At 41.6% G+C, this 10,960-nt stretch overlaps 1 protein-coding gene across 1 annotated transcript in view; it reads right to left on the reverse strand.

Annotated features, from left to right (window-relative positions):
* Positions 1–2,925: 2,925 nt before the first annotated feature.
* Positions 2,926–10,960, reverse strand: part of LOC107758139 (receptor-type tyrosine-protein phosphatase O-like) — a 50,679-nt gene continuing 42,644 nt past the window's right edge. Inside the window, exons 23-26 of the mRNA XM_016575807.1 lie at positions 10,206–10,360; positions 8,170–8,305; positions 6,307–6,415; positions 2,926–4,018 (exon numbers count right to left, since the gene is read on the reverse strand). Coding sequence (XP_016431293.1) covers positions 6,311–6,415; positions 8,170–8,305; positions 10,206–10,360 — 396 coding nt within the window. The 3' untranslated portion in view covers positions 2,926–4,018; positions 6,307–6,310. The remainder of the gene's footprint in view (positions 4,019–6,306; positions 6,416–8,169; positions 8,306–10,205; positions 10,361–10,960) is intronic.

The raw sequence follows: 10,960 nt of genomic DNA on the forward strand, positions 1-10,960 counted from the left end.
GTAAAAGCTGCTGCTGTAGATGTGCTTCATGTTTCTGACCAACACACCTTAAATACACTTATATTTAAAGTCTAACACACTCTAATACACACGTGTTCGTCATTAAAGGGTTAGTTCACCCAAAAATGAAAATTAGCCCATGCTTTACTCACCCTCAAGGGCAAGGCATCCTAGCTGTATATGACTTTCTTCTTTCAGACGAATCCAATCGGAGTTATATTAAAAATTGCCCTGGCTCTTCCAAGCTTTATGATGGCAGTGAATGGGTGTTTTTGTTCAACAGTCCAAAAGAAGTCCAATAAAGCGCATCCATCCGTAATATAACGTGCCTCACACGGCTCCGGGGGTGAATAAAGGCCTCCTGTTTTAAATATGGATATTTTTCTTGCACAAATACATGGATTCGCTACAGAAGGCCTTTATTCACTTCCTGGAGCCGTGTGAGGCACGTTTTATTACGGATGGATGCGCTTTATTGGACTTCTTTTGGACTGTTGAACAAAAACACCCATTCACTGCCATTATAAAGCTTGGAAGAGCCAGGACAATTTTTAATATAACTCCGATTGGATTCGTCTGAAAGAAGAAAGTCATACACACCTAGGATGATTATCATGTTCCATGAAGATATTTTGTAGATTTTGTACCATAAATATATATCAAAACTTAATTTTTGATTAGTAATATGCATTGCTAAGAACTTCATTTGGACAGCTTTAAAGGCGATTTTCTCAATATTTTGATTTTTTTGCACCCTCAGATTCCAGATTTTCAAATATTGCTTATTTATTCAGCTTTCATATGATGTGTAAATCTCAATTGCAAAAAAGTGACTCTTATGACTGGGTTTTGTGCTCCTGGGTCACATGGTTCATCAGAGCAAAAGCCCTCGAGCGGTGAAACATCGGTATGACGTCACGAAGCATCGTTTGCTAAACTCACGTGATTCGGCCAGTTCGATACCGATTCACTGATTCAAAACAACAGATTCATGGTTTCGTACTTTCATGCAGCAGTGTTTCGAAAGCATCAATTAACCATTTCTAGTTAAACGTCTTGAAGGTATTGGTGGATACTTTTGAAGCACTTTGTGCTTCGAAACTTTTGTGAATCATTTGCTTCGAACCAACGTTCGGAGCGTGTATCGAACTCGCAAAGTCACGTGACTTGTTTCTAAATGTTAGTGTTTGGCCGCTGGGGGGCGATGATGAATCACAGCGCTGTCTATGGTTTTTACCTGATCTCGGATTAGTTTTATACATTTTTAATTTGAATCATTTATGCAATTAAAAGGAAGACAGATTAGTAGTATCTTACTCTCCTGTCTAGACAAGTCCTCCATAAAACAAACAAAACAAGCCCTGCAAATTAATAAACAAACAGATTTTATACAGACACTTCTTATTTAATGTCATTCGATGGCTTGGTAATTGCATTTAATATATTATACTTTCAATAAAACATTTGCAATGGGTTTGTAAAAGCTGTTTTTATGCATGTTTTTGTTGCATGATTCACAGTTTTGAGCACGTGGCGTCTCGAGTGATTCGAAACAGTGAATCATTCTGAGTCGCAAAATGGTTCAATTGATTCAAAGCTTCGAAATGATTCATTTCTCCCATCAACTGTGCTTGCAGGCATTTTGTTTCCTAAACCTACAGCGCACTTCATATGGTCTTACCGTAATACTTAATAAAGTTCAGAACTAAAAATAACGTGTATTTTTAATTACAAATGGACTCTCCCGCCTAAATCAAGCATCATCCGACTCATCAAACAAACAGACCAATGGCTCTCTGGAACACTCCTAAGAATTTTTTTATTACTACACTATAACGTTGCAAACTATGAGATTTATGATTCCAACAGCTATAACGTTCACATTGACACTCACCTGTTCATTCCAGGAAACACGCATGCGCGACCTGCCGCCATGTTTGATCACGTGCGCTCACTTCCAAATCAGTTCGAGCCAATTCAAATTGTCCAATCACGCTCTATTATTGCTTTATTTGCTGTAACATAATGACATTTTGGCAATGCTGGATTTATGAGTTTATTTAAAGATGTGATTTAAGCTTTTGTTCTGATATATGTGTATTTTCAGTATAGCCTATACACGTGTTTCTCCTTGTTCATCCATTGTTCTGCAATAAAATTACAAAATGACAGTAATATATCAGGAAAGAGATGCTTCAAGAGAGCACACTGCGAAAACTACAGCAAGATACCGCTTGAAAAGTTTCTCTGGATTTACTTTTGAGTAAAATGTTAATATTTGTTTTATTCTATTGAGGTCTGGTAATATTTTCTTCCAAATTCAAAATAAAAATAGTCCTGTAGAGCATGTTTTTTTCTTAAGAAAATGACAACTGGTCAAAATATTAACAAAGTGTTTTCATTTGTTGCGATTGAAAATCAGGGTTATTCCATCAAATATTGATTTCTGAACCCTTCTTTAGTTAAAACATTGGTATTGTGTCATCTATAAATTAATATAAACATGTCTGAAAACATGGCATCATGAACATGAAGAAATGTCATCAATAGTTTAGAGAATAAAACATACAAAGTACATTTTTACTCAAACACAACTTCAGAGAAACTGAGCGTTTTCAAGTGGTCTATTTTTTTCCAGAGCTGTATGTTTTTCCTCTGTGTTTTTGTCTTAATTTTCAGTGTAAATATCTAAACATTTTAAAATCAAGACACATCTACCGGAGAAGCAAAATGACTGAAGATATTAGGTGTTGTTTTCTGAAAAAATGATCAAAATCAAGCGATTTTAAGCTTAAAATAAGAACAAATATCTGCTGCTGAGGTCAGAGAAAGCAACTTCCCCCCACAACATTTTTTTTATCCCATTGGCACATATTTTTGTATGCATTTAATATGCATTTTGAGCGTTTTTGCATCCAATTATTGCAAAAGATACACACAGCATACACGCAAGAAGAGGAACAGCAGTCTGCTTGAAGCTCATGTGGACTGAGGTCTACAGACGTCTTTTATTCTTCACACAAAACGACTCATTTCCAGCTCATAAGAATACGTACTCAAACGTTTATTTTTTCCCAAATGAACACGCATTAAACTCGTGGTGGCGACTGTGGATTGCTCGGCTACTTGAAGTCACACGATACACAAGAATGGCACCAAAAGACAAACGAGTTCTGACACAAACGAAAGAAAACCCATCAAGTGAAGCCCGTTCTGGAGAGAGAGTTTCGATCAGTTCATCCAACACGATACAGAGTTGCTTTAGTTTCAGTATTTACAGCTCGACACTTAGTTGATATTACATCTCTGCATCTGTAAAGACGTTTGTGAACTCACTGGTGTGTCTGACGGAACAGAACACTCTTGAGCTGGAGTCTAAACCTAAAGATGAGACTAATCTCGCGTCTGCAAGTTTGCAGCATGCATCGTTCAGCGAACACAACAGAGTCAGCGTCAGATTCAGCAGCAGCGAGCGATTCGGTCCGAACTGTGCAAACGCCGCTCCAGTGAACATCCAGACGCTTGCAGATGAAGCCCAGCTTTAGCAGAAATCACAGAAGCGCAGCCTCTCTACACACAGCAACACGTATGATCGTCTGCATCTGTCCTTTATACCCAAAGCAGATGGTCTGTGTGCGGCAGTGATCAAAGGCCGTCAGGTTCGAACCGTGTTTACATGTGCATGCCAACAGGAGGATCCGGTTCTTCATTCTCCTCCGGAGACGTAGAAACTAACACTAGTACAGACAGAGTGCGATATAAACTCACGAGACACACTTTACACGCATCCAGATGATCCTGAGATTCACACACTACAGACGAGATGCGGACGGAATCTGCGGAGACGGGAGAACGCGGCAGCTCGTTTAAGGCATCGGATTGGTTCCGTCGTTCGTCCGCTAAATAAGAGCTTGTATGGGAGTAAATGAGTGAAGGGTTGTCCTCCGCGGCCGCCGCTCGGTTGGGTTTTGGTGTCGATGTAGCACGTCTGTCAACACTGATATGAGGAGCGTCGGACCTGGAGGTAAACAGAGCGAACACTAAAACCAAAATCAGCATTTGTGTTACTTGACATATAATATTAAATGAAATAAAATATGTAAAAACCTTTTTTCCCAGCTAGATGCACAGGCATCATTTTTCATTTTCATTTAGTTTAACTTGATGCACTAAATTAACACTAAAACTGAAATAAAAATCGAGAGCATCCATCCTCTCATCCAACCACCCACCCATCCATCCATCCATCCATCCAACCACCCATCCATCCATCCATTCACCCATCCATCCATCCAACCACCCATCCATCCATCCATTCACCCATCCATCCATCCAACCACCCATCCATCCATCCATTCACCCATCCATCCATCCAACCACCCATCCATCCATCCATTCACCCATCCATCCATCCAACCACCCATCCATCCATCCATTCACCCATCCATCCATCCAACCACCCATCCATCCATCCATTCACCCATCCATCCATCCAACCACCCATCCATCCATCCATTCACCCATCCATCCATCCAACCACCCATCCATCCATCCATTCACCCATCCATCCATCCAACCACCCATCCATCCATCCATTCACCCATCCATCCATCCAACCACCCATCCATCCATCCATTCACCCATCCATCCATCCAACCACCCATCCATCCATCCATTCACCCATCCATCCATCCAACCACCCATCCATCCATCCATTCACCCATCCATCCATCCAACCACCCATCCATCCATCCATTCACCCATCCATCCATCCAACCACCCATCCATCCATCCATTCACCCATCCATCCATCCAACCACCCATCCATCCATCCATTCACCCATCCATCCATCCAACCACCCATCCATCCATCCATTCACCCATCCATCCATCCAACCACCCATCCATCCATCCATTCACCCATCCATCCATCCAACCACCCATCCATCCATCCATTCACCCATCCATCCATCCAACCACCCATCCATCCATCCATTCACCCATCCATCCATCCAACCACCCATCCATCCATCCATTCACCCATCCATCCATCCAACCACCCATCCATCCATCCATTCACCCATCCATCCATCCAACCACCCATCCATCCATCCATTCACCCATCCATCCATCCAACCACCCATCCATCCATCCATTCACCCATCCATCCATCCAACCACCCATCCATCCATCCATTCACCCATCCATCCATCCAACCACCCATCCATCCATCCATTCACCCATCCATCCATCCAACCACCCATCCATCCATCCATTCACCCATCCATCCATCCAACCACCCATCCATCCATCCATTCACCCATCCATCCATCCAACCACCCATCCATCCATCCATTCACCCATCCATCCATCCAACCACCCATCCATCCATCCATTCACCCATCCATCCATCCAACCACCCATCCATCCATCCATTCACCCATCCATCCATCCAACCACCCATCCATCCATCCATTCACCCATCCATCCATCCAACCACCCATCCATCCATCCATTCACCCATCCATCCATCCAACCACCCATCCATCCATCCAACCACCCACCCATCCATCTATCCACCCATCCATCCATCCATTCATCCATCCATCCAATTATCCATCCATTCACCCATCTATCCATCTATCCATTCACTCATCTATCCATCCATCCATTCACCCATCTATCCATCCATTCACCCATCCATCCATCCATCTATCCACCATCCATCCATCCACCCAATTATCCATCTATCCATCCATCAATCATCCATCCATCCATTCATTCACCCATCCAGCCACCCATCTACCCATCATCCATCCACCCAACTATCCATCCACCCATCATCCATCCATCTATCCATCCATCCATTCACCCATGTATCCACCCATCCATCCATCTATCCATCCACCCACCCATCATCCAATTATCCATCCATTCACCCATCTATCCACCCATCCACCCATCTATCCACCCATCATCCAATTATCCATCCATTCACCCATCTATCCATCTATCCATTCACTCATCTATCCATCCATCCATTCACCCATCTATCCATCCATTCACCCATCCATCCATCCATCCATCCATCCATCTATCATCCATCTACCCAACTATCCATCCACCCATCATCCATCTACCCAACTATCCATCCCCCATCATCCATCCATCCAACCCCACCAATCTATCCATCCATCCATCCATCCATTATCCATCCACCCACCCCTCTATCCATCCATCCATCCATCCATCCATTTATATATATTATTCATATTCATAAAATTGATATTAATTTTGAGGTCTCACTTCATTAGGACTTGCTGACATTCTCGTAGATGACGTCGCTCGTGTGCGTCTGCTGCTTCTTCTTTTTCCACATAAGCAGGACACACTGATGGATGAACACGTACTGCTCCTGCACTCGCACACACACACACACACACACACACACACATTACATGTCATTTTACCGTTCCAGGCCTGGATTCATATGGAAGCAAATTTCCGCAATTTTAACTTGATATCTAACAATTATGAGTTTATATCAATATTCTGACTTTATATCTCACAGATATCTATCCGAGTTGTTTTCTCATTTCTGCCACAGAATAAAAAATAAAACATGTCATTTAGACTTTCTTTCTCACAATTCTCACTTTTTCTTGCAATTATAAATTGTGACAAAAAAGTTCAGAATTGTGATCTTCAAATCTTCAAAACGGAGAACGGAGAACAAAATGTTCTCAAGTGAAATTCTCAAAGTTCTCAAATATTTTCTTGTGAACATTTTTTTGACTAGTCACAGATCAATTAACTGAAAAAAGACTGAAAAGTCTGTGTTTTAAATAACGTTGCATTAGTGTTATATTGTTATGTTTAATTACAACAATTAACTTGAAACAACCCAATAAATTTATTTTAAATATCTCACGTTTGAGGACTTTAAGAGCCTATTTACAATCATTTTGAAGAAGATTCTTTGAAAGAATTTGAATTCTTATTCAGTTTTGTCTTAAGAACAATCTTAAGAAAAACAGAAGAGCATTCTTAAGACATATACAGTATTTGGGAATATAAAATATTCTTAACATTTTTCTAGAATAAAACAGCAGTTGAGAAGAGCCCCTGGTTCAGGTTCTGGTTCTGGATCTGATTCGGTTTCTGGTTCAGTTTCTGGTTCTGGATCTGATTCGGTTTCTGGTTCTGGTTCAGATTCAGTGTTTGGTTCTGGATCTGATTCAGTTTCTGGTTCAGGTTCAGTTTCTGGTTCTGGATCTGATTCGGTTTCTGGTTCAGATTCAGTGTTTGGGTCTGGATTTTATTCGGTTTCTGGTTCAGGTTCAGTGTTTGGTTCTGGATCTGGTTCAGATTCAGTGTTTGGTTCTGGATCTAATTTGGATTCCAGTTATGGTTCAGATTCAGTGTTTGGTTTTGGATCTGATTCGGTTTCTGGTTCTAGTTCAGATTCAGTGTTTGGTTCGTGATCTGATTCGGTTTCTGGTTCTGGTTCAGGTTCAGGTTCAGGTTCAGTGTTTGGTTCTGGATCTGATTTGGTTTCTGGTTCAGGTTCAGATTCAGATTCAGTGTTTGGTTCTGGATCTGATTCGGATTTTGGTTCTGGTTCAGATTTAGTGTTTGGTTCTGGATCTGATTCTATTTCTGGTTCTGGTTCAAGTTCAGTGTTTGGTTCTGTATTTGATTCGGTTTCTGGTTCTGGTTCAGTGTTTATTTCTGGATTTGATTCAGTTTCTGGCTCTGGTTCAGATTCAGTGTTTGGTTCTGGATCTGATTCGGTTTCTGGTTCAGATTCAGTGTTCGGTTCTGGATCTGATTCGGTTTCTGGTTCAGTTTCTGGTTCTGGATCTGATTCGGTTTCTGGTTCTGGTTCAGATTCAGTGTTTGGTTCTGGATCTGATTCGGATTTTGGTTCTGGTTCAGATTTAGTGTTTGGTTCTGGATCTGATTCTATTTCTGGTTCTGGTTCAAGTTCAGTGTTTGGTTCTGTATTTGATTCGGTTTCTGGTTCTGGTTCAGTGTTTATTTCTGGATTTGATTCAGTTTCTGGCTCTGGTTCAGATTCAGTGTTTGGTTCTGGATCTGATTCGGTTTCTGGTTCAGATTCAGTGTTCGGTTCTGGATCTGATTCGGTTTCTGGTTCGGGTTCTGTACCTCGGTTTGGACCATGGAGAGCCTGTGTGAGCGCATGTCTGACACCAGTCCCAAGACGTCCACATACTCGTGTTCCTGAATGTGCTGCATCAGCCGGTCCAGAGCGATGAAGGTGCCGGTCCGGCCCACTCCAGCACTGACACACACACACACACACACACACACATCAGTGTCTGTTCCATCATACTGTGTCAGTAACATTGGTGAAGAGCTGAAGCAAAACCACAAGCAGGAATCAATAGACGGCTGTGAGCCACAGTGATCGCACCCCCCTTTAAACCTATAAAAAAATCTGGCGCCCCCTCCCCCGAATCCCCATCCCACCTCAGCCTACCAAATAAGTTCACTAAACAGTTTTTGCTTTTTTTTTAAATTGAAAAACCTGCATCACTTGAAACGTTGAAAAATAACATACAGAGAATAACTATTCTCTCTTATTTTTTGTGGGTTTCATGCTGTCTGCGCTGCCAGTGTTTTAAGGCTTAGGACACGGCTTTCCTCCTCACCAATGACATTTAACACAGTGTCTACACTGGACCAGAGTATGTTAGCGGAGTGTAGTGAGAGCAGAGAGCAGAGCGGTGTGATTTTGAATGGAGTGAAGAGCGGATATTTTAAAAGTCGGAGCATCGTGGTTTTCACTTGCTCTGAGTACAATTACAATCACAAGTACAATTCATGCCAACTGCCCATAATTTAACTGCATAGAAAAATAAGCAAGAATTCACATGTTAAACATATTTAGCTAGCTTGATACAGATGGATCACTCAAATCAGAAAGAATGTGAAGGTTATGATGACGGCAATGGACATGAATGGGAAGTTATAGTTCTCAAGGAATTGGTTTGTTCCTTTTAGATAAATATTTTCGGGGGAACGCATGATTTAAAAAGGTACACTTATTCACACGCAATCACTCTCTCAATAATGCATTCAAACAAATGTAATCTTTCAGTGCTACTTCATCTGTATCCTTCATTTAGAATGAGCAGTAAGAAATTCAGCGATCCATAGGTAAAATAAATGACAAAAACAGTTATTTGCATCCTTCACAAACAAAATTTGCACTGCAAAAAACAGCAATGATACCTTTTAATGCTGACAACCATGTAATTAGCTTGGCATGCACACTAGTGTTCCAATAAGCCACTTTGAAACTACTCTCCTGTTATTTTATTTTATTTTTTATTTTAATATATGTTATGAACAGAACTGTGATATTTTAAACATACTGAAATATTTTAGCCGTAGCGCGGAGGGGAAATTGTTGCCACTCCACTCCGCTCACATACTCTGCACTGGACGTGAGCGGCAAAATACAGTAGAACCCATTATAATCAGTGATGCTGTCTACACTGGATGTGGCGCAGCGCGACACGACAAACCCCTGACAGTAAAATGATGCCTCGTTCTATTAATGACATACTGACACAAAGTTAAAAATAATTTTCAGCGTTCGCTTTGTCGCGTCCAGTGTAGACACGGTGAGTGAAGCTGAGAGCGAGATATGCCGCGCACTCATATAAATGCATGAATGCGATGACTGGAGATTTTCTCTTAATAATAGATTACATTTTCGATTTGTTTCTCGGTAAATCCTACCGTATGCCCTCAGAACACTTGGAATATGGAATGAGTTGCATGGGATAATTTTTATGACATTTTAATCCTTTTCGTAAAAAGATTAAAGAAGTTTACAATTCATTAAATTTACAAGTGCAAGCATTTTTTATAATGTCTTCTTTTGTGATCCAAAAAAAATAAGGTAGCCTAATATGGCTTTAGAACAGCATCAGGTTGACTAATTATTTACTTAAGTTGTGAAGGGGTAAATAAATCTATAACCTATGAGAGAGAGAGAGCGAGTAAAATAAGGGTTAGGCGTAAAAGAGCATATAGTTATTGAGTTGGGGCCCCATACCTGAAATTTGCTTAGGGCCCCCAAATCACTAAGTCCGCCCCCCATTTTGAGAACCACTGGTGTAGCTGGAGTGACTCCTGTACCACAGACTCTCACATCAGCGCCGGAGTCTCACCTGCAGTGGACCACGATGGGCCCTTTGGTCCTGTTGACCTGCTGCCGTACAATCTGAACGAACTGTAAGATGCTCTCGATGGCGTTGACTGTCGGCACGCCGTGATCCGGCCACGAGGTGTAGTTAAAGTGCAGAACGTCTTGAGTTTCATCAGCCTGCAGGAGCCAGAAACACACAGAACATCAGACAGGAACAACAGTGGCGTGCTGACAACTCTCTTCACAACATCTATTTATATATCTATTTACATCTATACATCACCCATCCACCCCTCCATCATCCATCCATCTATCTATCATTCATCCATCCATCCATTTATCATCCATCCACCCATTCATCCATTTATCCATCCACCCACCCACCCATCATCCATCCATCCATTTATCATCCATCTACCCACCCATCCATCCATTTATCTATCCACCCACCCACCAACCATCCATCCATCCATTTATCATCCATCCACCCATTTATCCATCCATCTACCCCTCCATCATCCATCGGCCTATCTATCATTAATGCATCCATCCATTTATCCATCCACCCACCCATCATCCATCCATTCATTCATCTATACATCCATCCATCCACCCACCTACCACTCCATCATCCATCCACCTATTTATCATTCATGCATCCATCCATCCATCCATTTATCATTCATCCATCTACCCACCCATTCATCCATCCATCCATCTACCCACCCCATCCATCCATTTATCTATCCCCCCACCCATCCATCATCCATCCATCCA

This window comes from Sinocyclocheilus rhinocerous, unplaced genomic scaffold (genome assembly GCF_001515625.1).
Source record: "Sinocyclocheilus rhinocerous isolate Xijiao unplaced genomic scaffold, SAMN03320098_v1.1 scaffold2911, whole genome shotgun sequence".
In the NCBI taxonomy this organism is placed as follows: Eukaryota; Metazoa; Chordata; class Actinopteri; order Cypriniformes; family Cyprinidae; genus Sinocyclocheilus; species Sinocyclocheilus rhinocerous.